The sequence below is a fragment of the Cyanistes caeruleus genome, chromosome 3, assembly GCF_971803275.1.
Source record: "Cyanistes caeruleus chromosome 3, bCyaCae1.hap1.1, whole genome shotgun sequence".
In the NCBI taxonomy this organism is placed as follows: domain Eukaryota; kingdom Metazoa; phylum Chordata; class Aves; order Passeriformes; family Paridae; genus Cyanistes; species Cyanistes caeruleus.
This window is the reverse complement of record NC_141703.1, coordinates 33079959-33098864: the sequence shown is the minus strand read 5'-3', so window position 1 is coordinate 33098864 and position 18906 is coordinate 33079959. Positions and strand designations below refer to the sequence as shown.

At 38.1% G+C, this 18906-nt stretch overlaps 1 protein-coding gene across 5 annotated transcripts in view; it reads left to right on the top strand.

Annotated features, from left to right (window-relative positions):
- Positions 1–18906, top strand: part of CYFIP1 (cytoplasmic FMR1 interacting protein 1) — a 74764-nt gene that overhangs the window by 28559 nt on the left and 27299 nt on the right. For 3 of the 5 annotated variants that reach the window (XM_086880642.1, XM_086880643.1, XM_086880644.1), the window contains exons 13-23: positions 2142–2267; positions 2567–2733; positions 4497–4644; positions 6508–6661; positions 7869–8025; positions 8581–8677; positions 9027–9103; positions 9200–9308; positions 9883–10002; positions 11825–12024; positions 18784–18871. In XM_086880642.1, coding sequence (XP_086736768.1) covers positions 2142–2267; positions 2567–2733; positions 4497–4644; positions 6508–6661; positions 7869–8025; positions 8581–8677; positions 9027–9103; positions 9200–9308; positions 9883–10002; positions 11825–12024; positions 18784–18871 — 1443 coding nt within the window. Of the gene's footprint in view, positions 1–2141; positions 2268–2566; positions 2734–4496; positions 4645–6052; positions 6201–6507; positions 6662–7868; positions 8026–8580; positions 8678–9026; positions 9104–9199; positions 9309–9882; positions 10003–11824; positions 12025–18783; positions 18872–18906 lie in introns of all 5 variants that reach the window. The other 2 variants (XM_086880645.1, XM_086880647.1) reach the window with 1 other exon arrangement.

Below are 18906 nucleotides of genomic sequence, written 5' to 3'. Positions count from 1 at the left end.
TTTGTGGACTAAGAGTTCATCATTTCCTTCTAAACATTGTTTAAAAATGATATTGTTAGAAACATCTGTACTGACATGCAGTCACTGAGGAAGTGACAGAACAGCTCCAACTGGCTGTGTTTAGACATCACCGCTGAGTAAATTGAAGCATGTATGGTTTTAACACACAAAAATGGATGGAAGGTCTCCCACTGGCTTTAGATGGGGCTTTTAATCAAAAGGATAGTGAATGCAGGAAAACGAATATGTGTGAGGAGATAAGGGAAAGGGGGAATAAAGAACATGCTGAGTTGTTTCTCTATATTGTAATACTTTATTTTAAAAACAGATGCCAGTTAGGAAAGTGACTGTGCTTTTTTCCAAAAAGAAGCTCTTTAAGGCAGAAATTGAATAGGAGGATGCAAGAGTCCTTGTTATGCTGCAGACATTGGATAAAAGCTGTGTGCTTTAGCTGAACCAAAACATGCTATAGGAAGGGTTGAAATGTGATTTACTGTATGAGAGAAGCCTGACTTGCTCCTCTTCTGCCTCAGATGTCTTAGGGGGCATGAAATAACTTGCAGTATGTGACTCCAGTGCAGTCACAGTGGGCATAGCTAGAGAACCAGTTTTCTGTCTCGTTTGTATTTTTAACTGTCTCTTTTAAAAGCCAGTAGATGAGTCATGGTTTCCCCTGTATTATCCTATTCCTATTTAAATCCACAGTGTATTTAATGGTGAAAATCTTGTTCTCCTTTTCTCTTCTAAAAGAATTACTTTCTTATTCCTTGCCTCTGCAGCTCCTAGACTTGCACCCTTTATTTCTGTCATCACAAATTGCTGCATCCAGGTGTCTTCACAGTGAAAATCTTCCTATTTTAATGTATCTCTGAAGGAAGTCTCTCATTCTTAGCTCTGTTTCTGTCCTACTCATTCCAAGACAAACTTTCTCTGAGCATCACAGCATGTTTTTTGGCTATTCTCACTACTTTTCATTGTCTTTCTAGTTTGTATGGATTCCCATAAATACTTCTTATCTAAGTTCAAGTTTGTGTTCACCTTCTTCCTGTCCTACTGAGAATTTATTCTGATGTGGAGTATCCTAATAATTTACTTGTCTCCACCTTCACTGAGTATCCATGAACATAGTCACATGCATCATATTCAGATAAAAACTTGCATCATGTGTTTGTTGTGCATCTTAACCCTGCCAGTTTAATGCCCCCAAAGAGCTTCATCTTTGTTTAATCATTTCCTCAGTGTCCTCTTTGTGGCACTCAGGTTTCAGGGTGTGATGCTCCCCTTTGCCATAGGTGAATTGCTGCTGTTAATGCATTATAGTAGGCAAATTTATATTGCTCTGTAATCTAACGTTTATACTAAAGTGGTGTCAGCCAGATCTTACTATGTGATGAACTCAAACTGTTAGAAAATTGTATTTAAATGTGACTAGGATTTTTTACTTGATGTACCCTGATGGATATTAGGCCAGCCTGACACTGTTCAGGAACATTTTGAGCTGTTTGCAGTGACTGAAAAGGCAGTATTTAGGAGAAGTGCATGCTGTGCAGATCATATTGTCACAGATAATTCCTCAGAGCTATTTCCTCACATTTCAGCTGTGTAAACTTAAATAACAACCCCACTCTCCCCCCAGAAAAAACCCAACAACCCAAAACTGTAGTTTTCTGGTTGTGTTTTGAAATCTGAATATGAATATTTCATCAAGTAGAAAGTTCCTCTTTTTGTGTGTGGGTCTGATGGATTTTTTTTTTTTCTGATGTTCTGAAGTCTTCCTGTGTTTCTCATATTTGAAGCAGAGAAGAAACTTTTGCCTGGGTTAACATTTGCACAGTAGAAAACACCCTTAAGTGCAACACCTGTTGAGTTTGAGTTGCAATTCTTTGGAATAATACAGAATCGCAGGTTTTCAGGAAAAGGTTTTAGGAAAAATTATTGTTTGGCATTTCCACCAGATAGTAGTTTCAGAATTTATGCTAGGCTTGAACATAGTACCAAATACTATTCTTCAAATATTCACGAAAACACTAATTCTTGAAGTGTGTTATTTGTGTCCAGCTGTGTTTTGTGTTTCTCAAGGATTTTTGTTTCTTTTTGTTTCCCCATTTTTTTCCCTTCCTCTTCTGCCTTGTGAACTGCAGTACTCGTGGAAGCTAGTTCACCCAACTGACAAATATTCCAATAAAGATTGTCCTGACAATGCAGAGGAGTATGAAAGAGCAACAAGATACAATTATACGAGCGAGGAGAAGTTTGCTTTGGTTGAGGTAAGACAAATGTTTTTCTCTAGGGATTTTCCAAAGATTAATTCTATACAAAACAGAACATTCTCTATAAGCATTTTGCATACCCAGTGCAGAAAGCCAGCCTGCCATGTGCTGACTCTGAAGCAACGTTCCTCCATTCAGTGCATAGGAGGAGCACAGCAAATCTATCCTCTATCATTTGCAACTGGTTAATTCCTCTTTTCTCATTTTTTTGTATTTAAAAATGCAGTGTTTGTACAAATATAAAAACAAAACACAAAACATACATTTGTCTGGGATTTTTTTTTTGTTTTTTGCAGGTGATTGCCATGATCAAAGGTCTTCAGGTGCTGATGGGACGAATGGAGAGTGTTTTCAATCATGCCATTCGTCATACAATTTACGCAGCTCTTCAGGACTTTGCCCAGGTCACACTCAGGGAGCCATTAAGACAAGCCATTAAAAAGAAGAAAAATGTCATTCAGAGGTAGCATTACTGTTTTTATCTTTTTCTACATTCTTTCCTCCAGACCTTAGTAAATTAGTTGCAGAATTGCACAGATGTTAAATTCGATCTCTCTAAGTCTGTACTCCCAATCTGTCTGGCATTCGTGGTTAGCTTGGCTGGATATGAACTGGAAGTTGAAGTCTGAAGTTAAAAATGAGTGGCTGCCAGCATGGCTACAGCAGGAATCCAGGCTGTCCTAAGATAGGACTACTTTAGGAAGTCTTGTCTTCCCTATTGTTTATTTTTATTTTAAGAAAATACAAGTACAGTAATACTGAAAGCAAGATTAATGTTTGTATTTTGAAGAAAGGTTTCACTGTCCACTTTATTATTCCATTGTGTCCTTTCCTTGTGTCTCATGTTTGTTCCACTCTCTCTTCTCACTGCCTCTCAGCATTCTGTCTTGCTTCTCACCTTCTGCTGCTTTTGGCTTATTAGCCTTACTCTTCTCTTCTGGTGCTCCATCTGCCCATGCTGATTAGTGACATTTCCTGACCTTATTTTTTTTGTCCCTAATTGTTTGCTTTTAGTATTGACTTCTTTATAATTTGTTTACTCCCACATTTCATTGCAGAGCTCTTAGAGGTGAAAGTCCTTAACTAATTAAGCTATTGCTAAATGCTCTATGACAAAAATGTCATTGTAAGCTAAAAATAAATAAATTGCTCCACATTATTAGGTGTACAGGAAGAGTCCTTTTGTCACAGGATTTTAATGAAATAGAAAAATATTACTTTCATACCTGCCTGAGCAATAATATTTGAGTTGAGATATTTTCTTGATCATTCAACATGCCACAGGCTATATCTGACTGTGCTCCTGCCAGATATCTGAGTTCCAGTTCAGTATTTGGAGATGAAGCTGTTTGTATAAATTTCAGCTGAATTTTGGAATCTGGATTTTTTCTGGAAACAGGAATTCTGCTTTTTTTTTTCATTTCAAGTAATCATTGTCTTACTTCAATTTGGTTAATAATCTGCTTTGATTTGATTAAATATTAATTGATTTCATAGTGAATATGTATTCAGATTAGTATGAATTTGGTTTGATTGATCCAGCTCTGGGGTCCTCAACACAAGAAAGATATGGACCTGTTAGAAAGGGTCCATGAAAATGATCAGAGGGCTGGGACACTTCTGATATGAAGACAGGCTGGGAGAGCTGGGGTAGTTCAGGCTGTAGAAGAAGAGGCTCTGGGATGCCTTATTACAGCTTTCCAGTACCTTAGAGGGGCTTATGACAAAGAGGGAGGAGGACTTTTTATGCAGGCAGACAGTGACAGGACCAGGACCAGTGGTTTTACTGAAAGAGGGAGGCAGATTTAGATTAGGTATTAGGAAGAAATCCTTTATTTTGGAGGGTAATGAAGCACTGTAACAGGTTGCCCAGAGAAGTTGTGGATGCCCCATCCCTGGAAGTGTCCAAGGCCAGCTTGAATGGAGCCCTGAGCAATCTGATCTAGTCAAAGGTGGCCCTGCCCTTGGCAGGAGGGAAGTTGAAACTAGATGGTCTTTAAGGGCTCTACACTACCTTTTCTGATAAACAGCATGGAGTGTTTATTACATGGATGTGTCATTCTTGAAGACATTGGTGAAATTCTTTGTTCTTGGTTGGAATTACTCTGAGCTCCTAAATTCTGTTGCAAAGTTTCTGTGCTTGTGGAAGAATGCTTAAAAAAAGTAACGAGTTCTATCAGGGCACTTGGATGCGCTGCAGTCTGAAGGAGTGGGAATTGTGTTCAGTGTTTTGCAGGCCATAAGGAAGACAGTGTGTGACTGGGAAGCAGGTCATGAGCCATTCAATGACCCAGCTCTAAGGGGAGAGAAGGACCCCAAAAGTGGTTTTGACATCAAAGTCCCAAGACGTGCAGTGGGACCTTCCAGCACTCAGGTATTTTCCTGTCTGGTGGCTGTGGTATCTGTCAACAATTATTGCATGAGGTGTTTTCTTTCTGTCCTGAACTATTTTAAAATTACAGGTTTTATTGCAGTCTTTTTTTATGCTAAAATTCTACTCTGATTTATATTTGCAAAATTATATGCACTTAACCAAGATCCTCTGCCTGTAATTGCAGATTGCTGTAATTTTCTACTCTGATACATAATTTTTCCAAGTGTTCAATCTCTTTAATTTGATTTTCTGGGAACAAATATTTTCTCATTGAGCTCCTTATGTTTTTTAAATAATATTTTTGAACTATTTGAATTATTTCTCGCCTGACTCAAGTCTGACTTCTGTCTCTGGTAAAAACTGGTATGGTTGGTAAAAACTTTTGTGAAGTCACACTATTCAGTAGATGTCTAGTAGTTTTAAAATATGTTTAAATTATAAATGAACATCTGTTAAAATATGGGAAAGAATATTACTTCTGACAAAATCCCTTGCAGTGTTCAGTAATGAATGATAAATCTGGTCCCTAGAATCTAATTTGTCTGCTGCTTCCACTAAATGACATATTTCAGATGTTTTCTGTGGTAGTCATCAAAATTCCATACCTAGATGCTCATTCCTGTTACTTCCATATAGTTCTCTTTTTTATTTCATTTGTGGATTTGTTTGGAGAGTATGGTCTGATATTCATAGCTCATCTGAGAAATTGGGGTGAAAAAATTGAAGGCAACTGTGGTTTGTGAAGACAATCTTTTAATACCTAAAATTTGTGGGAAAGAGAGCACATATGGTTAATAATTTTGGGTAATAAAAAGTTGCTTAATTTGTGATAAAATTGGTTTAATGAAGATTTTGCTTTGATAATTGCAGAAAAATTGTTTTGATTTCTAATTTCCTGGGGTGAAAGAAAAGGTTAAATATCACTACCAGTTTGCTTCTCTGGTGCTTTAAGGGCTTTGCTTCACCTTTGCAACAGGCTGTTTAGAGTATGTGTTTCTATCTGCTTTTTCTGCTCTTGGGCTGGCACACTTGTCTGTCTGGGTAGACAGGAAGGCAAGAGGTCGAATATATCCATTTTAGATAGGTTTTCATGCGACTCTAAAATGGCTGTGTATGAATGGGTAATTGGTGCTACCTGGAAATTTTTTCTGAATCGTTTGATAAGCTAATGGCTCCCTGAGCATCCTCTGAAATGAGCAGGAACTTTCCCTGTGCTTGAGGGAGCCCCAGATTGCAGTGATTATGAACAACACTTTCTGTATGACCTCCTCTGCATGCTTACTGTGCTGCTTTTCATTTTTAACACACTAACATGTTTTCTCTGCTTCTCTTTCCCGTTCCTTATTTACCCATGTGTTTTTATTAACGGATTCTCTTCCCCTGCCTGCCCCTGTCTGTTGGTTTTTAGCTCTTCATGGTTCGCACTATGACAGAGTCCTTAAACTCTGCTGAGCTGTTGAAGCAGCTCAAGTCTCTGGGATTGGAAAAGCTATTGCATGTGACACACAAGTTTCTGAGGCAGTCCTACATCTATCCGCCTCTTTTAAACTTTGGTGGTAAGACATTACTTATTACTTTTACTTTTTGTGGTGATGTGAACTGTTCCACTGCAAATGGTCTGCTGCCGATTGTCAGTGGAGGTCCCCTTGGCATGGGTAGGCATTTGTGCTGGTGTGTAGGCTAGTGTTGCATCTGTTCCTCTTGCCTCAAAGGCTTTTGTCCACACAGTGCCAGTTTTCAGTTTGAAGTGGAGCAGTCGCTTACTGATAGTAATTCTCAGTGTTGCTCAACTAATGTACCATGTGTATTTTCCTTTTTTCCCCCCTCCCCTTTCCACCGTAATTGTTTCCTTTAATGATACAGCTTTACATGGTGAGAACTATGTTAGAGTCCCTCATTGCTGACAAAAGTGGTTCCAAGAAAACCTTGAGAAGTAGCCTTGAGGGGCCCACCATATTGGACATAGAAAAATTCCATCGCGAGTCTTTCTTCTACACTCATTTGATAAATTTCAGTGGTAAGATATGTAGATGATCAGTGTCCAGCTTAGCATGTCCTAACACCTCTAACACGACCTGGAAAATGTTTCCGATTGCCTAAGTCAACTTAACCTTTGGTTTATATATCCAAAGCCTTGGTCTGTCCAAACTTTTTCTGAGATAGTACTTGGTATTGTCGTGGGATTTTTATTTTGACTTGTTATACGTTTGTTTCTAATGCGTCAAATTTCATATTGTTACCTCCCTTTTCTATTTTCTTTATGTATGTACTTACATAAACAATGAGCCTATACACACTGAAATTTTTTAAAGGAAGTAGTTTTTGTGTTTTGGGAGATTTTTTTTGGTTGTTTTTGTTTTAAGTACAGAGGAAACAAATTCTCTGTTGTGGTAAATTCGATGTCATTTCACTACTCTTACTATTCAGTTAATTGTAATCGGAAACATGCTGTCCTAAAGAATTCACCTACTGACATTGAGTGTACCTAGTCCTTGTCATCACCATGCTGTGTTGTCTTTCATTTTTGTTTTGCTGCTGGTCTCCTTTACCCTTGGAGAAGGGGGAGCCTGTTAATATCATAGTGCTACTGGGGGACGGCGCTGCAAAAGGTCTTCAGAAGGTCTTAGTGTAAAAAGTTCATTCCTGTTTTAGTTCACTAGCCTTTGGAAAAAGAAGGATGGTACCAAGTATTTTCTGGAGAGGTGGGAAGCACACCTCTGGGCCCTTGACAGCATCCTTAGAAACTTGTTGTTTAATCCCTACTTCATGTGTCTGTCTGTCATTTTCTGCCCATCTAATCAACAGGAACATGTGGAGCAATTCAGTCCTCCATAGGGAAGGATGGTACTGGGAGTTCCAGTGCAATTTTGCTTCCTTCACTTGCTGCTTCCCAAATTCAACGTATGGCTTTCTCAGCCCCCAAGTGAGAAATTGAACTAGAAATCCCATTTTACTGGTGTACACAGTTTTTATGTTTACCTGATAGTGTCATCCACTTCCACTCATTTTTTTTTCTATAAGAAGGCACCACTTTGGGGGCCAGTGAGGAGTTCAAAACTCATGGGCTTTACATTTTGAATTTGCTTTAGATTATTTGGCCTATGTACAGCTTTAGTGACTTGCACCTGCTTTTTTTGTTTTGCATTGCATCATCCGAATCACAGTTGTATTGTACCTGATGTATTTCAATAAGAAGTGTAATTCTCCCTTATTTATTCTGAAAGAAACACTGCAGCAATGCTGTGATCTGTCCCAGCTGTGGTTCAGGGAATTCTTCTTAGAGCTGACCATGGGCAGAAGAATCCAGTTTCCCATTGAGATGTCCATGCCTTGGATTTTGACGGATCATATTTTGGAGACAAAAGAGGCATCAATGATGGAGTAAGACCCACTTGTGCTCTTCCACTGGAATGATTATTCTTAATGATTGCCATTTCTTATTATAATGTTGCTGCTTTAATTGGTTTTAACAAGTAGTCATTAAGAAGGTATTGTAAACATTAATAAACTTTTTGTCTTACATTTGCCCATTTTCAGATTCTATTAAGTTTTCTTTTTGAAGTGAGTAATTGAAATACTAAACCTTTCATGTAGGTATCATTGCACCGATCACTTATTTTGCTCCTTGAGTTCTCCTTATTCTTCAAAGATGTCAAACATAATGTATCATGGTAGTTCCATTTGGATGGACAGCTACATCTAGAAAACGAGTTTTGGACTTCAAATACATCTACACCTTTTCTTGAACCAGCTAATATTTTCTTAAAGGAAAAATTGTGATCTTTTTTATATAAACTAAAAAATGAAAAAGATCCTGTTTTCATGAACCACTTGTGGATTACAATATTGGCTGGCTTACATCATCTTGACTGAACCATCCGAAAGAATCATAACTTTTATACACATGTAACTCTCGTGTTTTATTTTTTCTTGCAGGTATGTTCTGTATTCTTTGGACCTTTACAATGATAGTGCTCATTATGCACTTACCAAATTTAAGAAGCAGTTCCTCTATGATGAAATTGAGGCAGAGGTAAAGTAACCTTACCTACTGGAGAAAAAATAATCTGTACCTGAATGTGAAAATCATGCTAAAGGGCAAGGCCTTTGTAAGAGATTCAGAACAGCTGGAGATAACAGAAAAACTGAGAAGACGGATCAGAAGATGAGTAACTGGTTGGGTAATATGTTGTGAAGAAACCTGTAGACCTGTGCAAAAATGCCTCACATTAATGCTGATAATGGAATGACATCTTCTCTTGTACTGGGAAATTTGAGTCTATTAACTTTCTTGACTATGTTTGATAAACAGTGGGAGGTCTTAGATAAGCTCTTTTTTTAATTTTAGGTATCTCTAAACATATGATATTTTTCTCCCCAAGGTAAACCTGTGTTTTGACCAATTTGTCTACAAGCTGGCAGACCAAATATTTGCATACTACAAGGCAATGGCTGGCAGGTAGCTATTCCTTCCACTATGAGAGCTTTTCTTCACACTATTCTGCTCTGCTTTGCTGTTTAGTATATTTTAAACATTTTCTTCCTTTCTTCATAGCCTGCTTCTGGATAAACGGCTGCGTTCAGAGTGCAAGAACCAGGGAGCAACCATTCAGCTGCTGCAGTCCAACCGCTACGAGACACTGCTGAAGCAGAGACATGTTCAAGTGAGTTAACTCCTACCATGTCGTATTTGAGTTGCTTGGCAACTTTCCAGTGGTGTTGATTTATGTAGGGAGACAAAACTCATTTTGTGCTTCATGTTCTGTCATCTCAGTAGCATAGCTGAACATTTGAGATCAGCTTTGTTGTTGCATGAAGGTGTAAATTAAGAAAATAACCTTAAAAGGTCCCATTTTAATGCAAATGTCTGTTGCAGTTAAGAAAACATGAGCCAAATAGGAATGCCATGGGTGGTAGTGTTGTCTTCTTAGTAATGTCTTTCACCAGTGTTCAGTGTGTTGTTGGCACAATGTTGTGGAAGCATAAAATGCTGATATAAGTACTTAAATGGAGATGCAATGTGTACTTTTACTTCTTTTTGTCAGAATTGGGATGCAAATTTTAGTACCGCATTTGCTCATGAATGTATAAATTTTGCCCATCTGCTTTGTTTCAGTGTGTTTGGGATGCAAGCTCCCAAAGTGAGAGTCTGTTCATCTGTGGACTCTCATAATCCTTGTACAGTTTGTCTTGTAACCTGCCTGTCAGTTCAAAACCTCACAGCATGTTTCCCTGTAGCTCCTTGGCAGGTCCATAGACCTGAACCGGCTGATCACTCAGCGCATTTCGGCAGCCATGTACAGGTCGATGGAACTGGCCATCGGCAGATTCGAGAGCGAGGATTTGACTTCCATTGTGGTGAGTCTTGTGCTGTGTTGTGTTGCTGTTTTGCCAGATCACTGACACAGCAGTTGAGGTGAAGCAACCCCAAACCTATTGCAGCTGAGGGCCTTGGGAATAAAGTGTAGAGAAGGCATGTACTCAGAGCTGTGAGAAAAAAAGGCAATCACCTTGTGACTTAAATTTTTGTAAGAGCCCGCTTCTGCCCATGCTTATAAATTGCAGATCAAAAAATCAGCCTTGTGCTTGGTAGAATCAAAAGGCATTTATTTACTCAGGCAGCTTGGTTTTCTAGCATGACAAAAATATTTTTTTTGTGGAGGAATGAGATCTGACTTGTGCCTATGGAAGAAGAGCATCTGTGCAATATTGAGGTGTCCTTTTGAGTTAGTTTCCTGATTAAAATGCTAAAAAACAAATTTTATTTCAAGACAGCGTGAATTTGACAACTAAACATGCAGTCAGAAAGAAAAATACCAGGCACTCAGTTCTGCTGGAATGAAAAATAAATTAAAAGCTGTGCAAAAGAGTTTACTGTTTTTTCTGTAATAAGATTTTTACGGTGACATTTTGTCATGCAGTTAAATATCTTGGTTTAATTTTGTTCTTTACTGAAATCAAATACTGAGGCCATAGAGCCCCTTGACTTCTGTGCTTGGTTTTCTAACTTAGAGTTATTGAAATGTAGTTTTTCTTTGCTATGTGCAGTACATTCTTAGTGGCTAAGTGAACAGAAACCATCAGTTGTGCGTTCCTTAGGTCACAGGTTGTGTTTTGGAGGTTTTTTGTTGGTTTTTTTTTAATGTAAAATATTTTCTGTTGAAACTGACCCTAATAGATTAAGTAATCTGTAATTGCTGCTTTTTTTCAAGCACAATAAATTAAATTAAGGTATTTACAAGACTGAGCTATTTTTTTCCCTCAGACTGGATTTTTGTAATAATAATAATCAGAGTAGTTTTTTTTTTTCTTGAACTAACTTGCTCACTGGTTTAAAACTCCTTTGAAATATGGAACACTTAAATCAGAGAGCAGACTTTGGGAAGATGACCAGTAGTTTCACACACAGCTAGAAAAAAGACACTGGATATTTCTTCAGTAGATCATTGCATAATAATCTTTTAAAGCAGTGCTTGGATTTTTTGGAAGTAGAGATTGTGTTATTTTTGGTGTTTTCAGTGTCTGATGTCAGATATGGAGATTTTGGTTTTTGTTAATTTTAAAGAAATTACCAGAAAGGATACTAGGAATTTCTTGTCAAGAGGAGAAATGTTATAACATGCAGTACTCATATATAGTTATGTAGCCTGCAGCTAGTGATTTTGTGGGCACAAAAACCTTCACAACATTTGTAAATGTTTGATCTGGTCTTTCATTACATCTTAGTACATACTGGAGAGACCATGAGAAGGATGGTAAATGTGATGTCATTCCTAACATTACCACTACAATAGTTAGTTCTCCAGTCACTCTAGTGGTGAAATGACATAGTGATTGCTTGTGAAGTAGGAAATGCAGAAAGGTGCTTTTGGCCTATGTGTGACCCCATTTAAATGTTGGGGTTTTAAGTTCAGTTTTGTTAAGTGGAGGAGGTGTTGTTATGGATCTGTGTTTGAGACCCCTCTGCATCTGAATACCCTTAAAGTCTCAGAAGGTTTAAGAAGCAATCCCAAGAGTACTGATTCTTTCCAGTCCTTATTGTTAGAGACTGGGGGAGAGTCAACTGTACATTTTGACTTCTTTCTAGTCTTCTCTTCCCTCAAGGTTATTTATGTACTTTGTTCATTGCCTCCACTTTATTAAATGCATCATTCTCTTTCTTCCCTCTTGTGTTTTGTAGGAGCTGGATGGCTTGATAGAGATAAACAAAATGACTCACAAGCTTCTGAGTAGGTATATGACCTTGGACAGCTTTGATGCCATGTTCAGAGAAGCCAACCACAATGTTTCAGCCCCTTACGGCAGAATCACTCTTCACGTCTTTTGGGAACTCAATTATGATTTCCTTCCAAACTACTGCTACAATGGATCCACTAACAGGTTAGCAAAGCAGCTTTTTTATTTGCAGCTTTTTATTTATTCTACCACCCTCCTGCAGCTTCCTTCCTAGCAAGTGCTGACAAGTTCATCTCCATTCATTTAGTGTTTTCCATTTCTAATGCTTTACTTCAAATGCGGCAGGATGAGTCATTTTAACAAGTACTGGAAAGCCTGTTATTTGTCCACAATAGAAGGCAAATGGAACTACAGCATCCAAATTCTGACATTTTGATGACGTAGTTATGATATGCTGAAAAACAGAGTGTGTCAGAACACTGCTAAGTGCATATCAGGAGGGTATTTTGAAACAGGATCTTCAAGTGTGAGATGACAGAAATAAAATTATATTCCTGATTCTGTGCTAATGTGAAGAAAAAGTTTTCCTCCTGGAGACAGAAAGAGTTGAGTATTCACTGCAAACTGCAATTGCAGTCTTTAAAGAGAGTGAGTAATGGAAATAGAAAGAGGAAGGTAGGTTCTAAGGTTTGAATGGGGGAAGCACAGTGTTCAAGATTTTGCATATCTGTGCTTTCCTGCTCGTGTGCTGTTTTTGGAATTTGTGTTACTTTTAGTCTTTACTCAGGTTTTGGTTAAAGCCCCATGAAGTGACAGTAAAGTGATAGTGAATATTGAACTGTAGGAAGAGGAGGAAGCCTGTTCTCATCTTTTACTGTCTCCTTGGAGAGCTTTCCTTGTCTGACATGTTCTGTGATGGTTATGTTGTATTTTAGATCCAAGATTCTGTCTGCAAAGGGAAAAAAAAAAAAAAAGGGTGTTTTTTTTTTGTGGTTAAGTTTTACCCAAGAAACTTCTGTTACAGGAATCTGTTTGCACAGGAAAAGTCGAATGTATTTCTGAGGGAGCTTCTGGCAGTTGATATGTCTGGAGATCAGTATTGGAATATTCAGTGTGCTGTATTAAGACTCAAATAAGCATAATATTAAGAGAAATCTTGATGAAATGCTGCTTCTCTGCCTGTCAGCTTTATTGAAAGACATTCAATAGCTCCTATATGTTTAGTCTGTGTTCATCCTGGCTACAAGGGCTGACATAGTGCAGACCACAGCACTTGGGAAACAAGTGTGAGGTGCCAAAGGACATTAGCAGGATCCTGTAGCACTGTTGCTTGTCTCTTTTTAAAATCTGTACACAAGAATTGAGTTGGGCTCAGCCTGTTAGGTAATTAATTCAGGATAATTAATTTAAGATATATTAAAGGGAGACAGATCTTAGGCAGTATGCGTGCCATGTGTCTGATTTCATCAAAGAAGTGCTTTGGTTTCAGTCGAAAGCAGCAGTGTGGAGAGAATTAATGTATGTGTTGCACATGCTATACAATGCCCTTTGATATTTTTGGTGAGAGAGGGAACAGGCAGTTTTTAGCCTTTTTATAGTCCTTAAGCATGTTCATTACTGCCCTGCTGTTCGCATGAACTTTAAATTGATTGGCTCTCACTGCAGTCAAGTGTACAGGTTATTGAGTGCAAACACAGGAGTACACAGTGAGGAGCTGTGTGAGAGCTGCTGGTTTAATGCTTGACTCTTGATAGGTAATGTCTTGCATGAAGGTTATGTGTAAACAAGGGAAGAGAAGTACCAATTAAAGGCTGAAAGAAAGAGGAATAATCAAGATGAAAGCAGAGAGGTTACTTGGTGTTGCGAGGGGCTGGAGGCAGAGTTCCCAGAGAATCTGTCATACCTGTGACTTATTCTTCTTTTAATTTGACAGCTTGGCATAAGGGTTCTTCTTTTAAAGTTAGTGTTTTGGTCACATTATTATGTTTCCAATACTCTTTTCCCAAGAATGGTTGAATGTGATAACTACATACATGTGTAAAAGAATTCAACTACTTAGGAACCCTGCAAGTGTAGTTCAAAAGCTCTTCATGCAGAAATGCTGAAACACGTTGCATTGTTTTATTATTTGGGACTTAGGAATTTTTTTTATATCTGATAATGTACTGAGATTAAAGAGTGAAGCTGCTATTAAAAGATTTAGCAATTTAATAATTGGAGTTGCCATTTATCTGAAATTTAGTCTCATTAATGCTGGCCAGCTGCACAGACTCAGGGACAACAGTTTGTGGAGAAGGAAGGGGGGAGATGATTGAGGTGACCTTTGCAGACGGGCCTTAGCAGGGAAATCCAATATTTTTAATACAGCTGTTAGCCATTATGAAAGAAATAAAACAAACCTTTGGATAGTGCACAAGCATATGAACTGCAGGTGAGGTCTAAGTTGTCTCTAGTCCAGTATCCTGATGCTGTCAGCAGCCATAAAGGGGCTGAATATGAAAACATGCGAGGCTTGAGCTGATATATTCTCCCCAGAGCCTGCCAGCCTCTAGCAATGATTAGATGTTTCTGTAAAACAAAAATGGTGGGATGTTAGTGCATTCATAGCCTTTTACAGAGGTATTTGTCTTTCCCCATTTTTTTGGTCCCATCCCTTTTATAAAGCTATGTGAGGCTTTGGCATTCATTATGTACTCCAGTGAGAAGTCTGCAGTGAAGCTTGTGCTGCATCTTTTTTAGATGCTCTCAGGCTATTGTCCACTAGTTCTTGTACTGAAAGTGGCCATAAACAGGTGTTTCCCATTGTTGTCTTTTCTATGGTGCCTGGGATTGTTTTTCAAGAGCCCTCTTTCACATTGACCCTCAGTTGCATGTCATTTCAAGCCAAGTCTTTCCACATCAGGAATATTTGTCATGCTTAGGCCTGCATCTGAACTTTTTCCTTGTGAAATTAGGTTACCTAGATTCAAATGACTCAAATACAACTTCCACATTTTTGTTCTTTGTTCCTTTCCACTGTCTGTAGTGTCCCTTTTTCTGCCTTATTTTCTTCACTGTTTCTAAATCTTTTCCTTCCTTGACAGCTTGTTTTGTATTAAGGCCTAATAGAGGAGCAAGTGTGAGACAGACTTTTATTTATTTGAATGAAACATCTTCTGTGCTCTCTTGACACAAATGATACAAGCTTTTGGAGACAGTAGTCAAACTAGTAGCTCCATCTCCTTTAACACATTACCCAAATCTGTGTTCTCTAGTATAAATTCATGTGTATAGCACTCTTCCAAACGCAGTATGACATGTTTTTTCCAAGGATACAGATTTGTCACAGAAGGAACAAAAAGACCAGCTTTTTATTTTTCACTTTTCCTGACTGCCTCTCCTGCTTCCTTTTGTGAGCTCTCTCTCATACTGCTTTTGAGACTGGTTTTCACAAGAGAACAGCTGTTTCTTCTTGCGTTACATATACTCTGACAGTCGCTGTTCAGAAAAATTTTCAGCCCTTGCAAATAGTACTGGAGCAAACCTGAAAAGCAGCAGTGAAAACCATCTAGTTTCTGCTACAAAGAGCCAAATGGTGCAGGGATATAGACTCATGCAAAGCAGGGGTGACTGTAGTCAACTCCCTTTCCCTTTCTTAAAAAACAAGCAACCAACCAAAGTCTTTCTGCCAAAAGCAAAAGCGACAGCAATGGTTTGGCAGATCTGTTACTCTCTTATGCACTGTTTTCCTTGCTGTTTCCTCTGTTCTCTCCATCCTGGCATCTGTGTTTAAGAAGGGTGAGTCAGATCTAGTGTTCACTGAGAGGAGGTGTAGGGCTACCGTTAACTCTGCTAGACAGGACAAACTAATTTGAAAATGCTGGAAGCAAAAAGCACTTTTACCAATTACACAGGGAAGTGCAGGAGAATGCTTTCTGTAGGAGCAGGGAAGGAAGACTGTCATATCTTCTTACTTCTAAAGTGAAGCTCAGAAAGTTTATGAATGAGATTCATCTGACTGGTGCCTGCAAGGCTGCAGGCTCATTGACTAAAGCAGTCTCTTTCAGTTGTCTCCTTAAATAGATTATAGTAATTAAAATCACAGAATCATTTAGTTTAATTTGTGAAGAGCTCACTATGAGCTCCTTCCTGGTAGCTATCACAGAAAAATTAATATTAAATTATTTGATCTCTAAAATACTTACTTTGGGGGATCATGTTGTCCACTAGTAATTCACTTGCAAAGCTTTGGTAAGCCAGAAGGCTTTTTGTCTGCTTAATCTACTTTGACTGCTTACAACCTGTTCTGATTAAAATGGATAAATTGCTGTGAGATCATCAACACTGATTAAAAATGAAACTGATTATCTTGGAGTATGCTGAAACCTGTATCCAATCAGTATTTTACTTTCAGGAGAAAGTGAAAGTTTGCTTAGCTTTAGCTTTGATATTCAAAGAGATGTTCCTCTTTCTTGAAGGAGGAGAAGGAGGAAGCAGAATGTCAGAAAGAAAGCACACATGAAGACATTGAAGAAGTGTGAAGAACAGTAGATGATGCTGAGCTGTAAGGTTTTCATGTAGCCCTTAGCTTTTAGGGAAGAAGTTTCTAATGCTTACCTGAATGATATGTTGGGATTAGTCACATACCTTCTAGGATGATGCACTCTTTAGGCTGCTTTAGCCTCAATCTTAGATTTTGCCTCTCCATAATTTAACAAGTGATTGTCATCTTTTGCCTGTTTCTTTACTCTTTTTCTTCCTCTCTTGGCCTCTTCACTCAAGAAAATATAAGCAAGTGTGTTTGCTTCAAGTCTTCAAGAAAACTTTAAGACTATTTTGCTACTATTCTGAAGCATTGGAGATGGAGAAATCTCCAAACATGCAGAGAATGCTGGTAAACATATGAGTTACTTGAGCATTTACTTGCACTGACTGGTTTTCTCCCAGGCACTAATTACATTGTAATTGAGATATATACACACAATAACTTTTTGAAAAGTCTAAGAATTACAGTTACAGCTTCCAGAGTTATGGGATGTGCCCGCTTATATGTTACTTGGAGTAAAAATACTCCTTGCCTTGTGAGTATTTTAATTTAGTGGTAACAGATTTGCTCTCCCCAAATACCTTTTCACACTGAAACCCAGTCTTACCTCAAATGACATAATGTCTCTTTTGATTTCATTTTAGACATTTTCTCAGGGCTTGAAAATTGATGTCAGTTTAAAAAGGAATGGGATTTAGAGTGAAAAAAGGGGCAATAATCACTGGCACTGTCGTATGTTGGAGATTACTTTGAATTCCATCAAATGTTTACATTATCTCTGGTAAACTCATTAATGAAGTATCTGCAGAATACAGATTCAAGTAATCGCTCTCAAAAGACAGTTTTCAGTTTCAATGTGAAAGAGAAAGGGAAGAAACTTGTAAACTGAGGAAATATGAATGTAAGGAGATCTAAATAATATATATATAATATCAAAAATAATGCATATAAATAATGTATGTTTCCTCAAAAGCTCTAAATGCAAACTCTTTTTGGACGACAGCAAGTACAAGTATTTTTGGGAAGAGTGGCTAAACTGTGTATGAACAAGTAGCTGTATCTATTTTTGAGAAGGTTAAAAATGCAGAAAATACTGTTCTAAAGTTACAGATTCTCACAAGAATGATTCAGAAATAAAACACAGTGGAAGTAATTGTAAGCAACATGGTGCAGTTTTTGTTGGTCTGGGTAAAACAATTTTTGATTAACATGGCTGTTTTTGTTTTTAGCTAGAAGATGGATATGTTAAAAAGAGAATGCCTCTGTTCTTTCTAGGAATAATTAATAATGAATAATTTATTTTGTGTGCTGATGAAATGTAAATACTTTAAACAAAAAAAGATCAAGATACAATTATATCATATGATCTTATAATGTAAGGCAAGTTTTCTTTCCTGGAACATTTTCTTGGATACATTTGTTTTGCTCAGGTATCACTCAGACCAGCCTGATATTCTACAACCCATTTGATGTACGCTTCTTAAATAGCTATTTTCCTTCTTTGCTTGGCATATTCAGCTTTGCACCATTTATAAATAAATACTTTTTAATCAAGGTAAAAAAGAAAGTAGCCATCCAACTTGTAAACACACATCTCTCAGTTTTCCTCTGTTCAGTGAAGTTAAGCAGAATCAGTGCTGTAGCAGATATTGATTTATTCTTCCTGCACTAAAACTGTGGTGCTGCCAAATGTGCATTACACAGTTAACAAGGGGGAAGATTTGTGCTGCTTGTTCACAAGAGGACTGGGGATGGTGACTCTGGTGCCCTCAGTTGTGAGTGGGATGGCTGATCCTGTGTTTGGCAGTGCTCCCTATCTTTTGTAGTTCTCTTGCCATCCTCTTAACATTATACAAAGGTGAAGCTAAGCGTGATTTCTATTGGTACATGGCTCACACTGAAGTATGATCAAACTTTTGAAACACTGATTCTGCTGTGAGGATTATACCTTTCATCGTGACTTTTTTTAAAGCTAACAGTTGAACATATTTCTCCTGATGTGAATTTTGGGGGAAAAAGCGCCGAAACATTAAACAGAAATGTCATGTTCTTCTTTGAAAGTGCACTTCTTTCTCAAGGACTTAATTTTGCAAGCACAGTGGGTTTCCTTATGCCCTGTGAGAGGCTATTGCAACTTGGTTAGTTACTTCCCTATTTGCTGGCCTGGGCTAGAGTAGAGGTGAGGAGCATTTTTAGATCCTGCACACCATGGGAAGAACAGCAATTGTTGAACTGCAGTATGATTTGTGTCAATGCTTTTGGGCAATTCAGGTTCTGTGCTTCCCCAGTTTCTACTAGGGCTGAAAGGCTGCTGGTCTGGCTTTGATTGTATATGCAGACAAAAGCAGTCTTCTACAGGGTAGGGTGCATTAAGTGCACATCTGCTCACCTAAGTATTAATAATAATAAATAAATCTTGGTTTTATTTTTTTGTATAGATTTGTTCGGACCGTGCTGCCATTTTCTCAGGAGTTTCAGCGTGATAAGCAGCCTAATGCACAGCCACAGTATCTCTATGGATCAAAGGTTGGACTTATTTCCCTTTATCATTATGGTTTGCT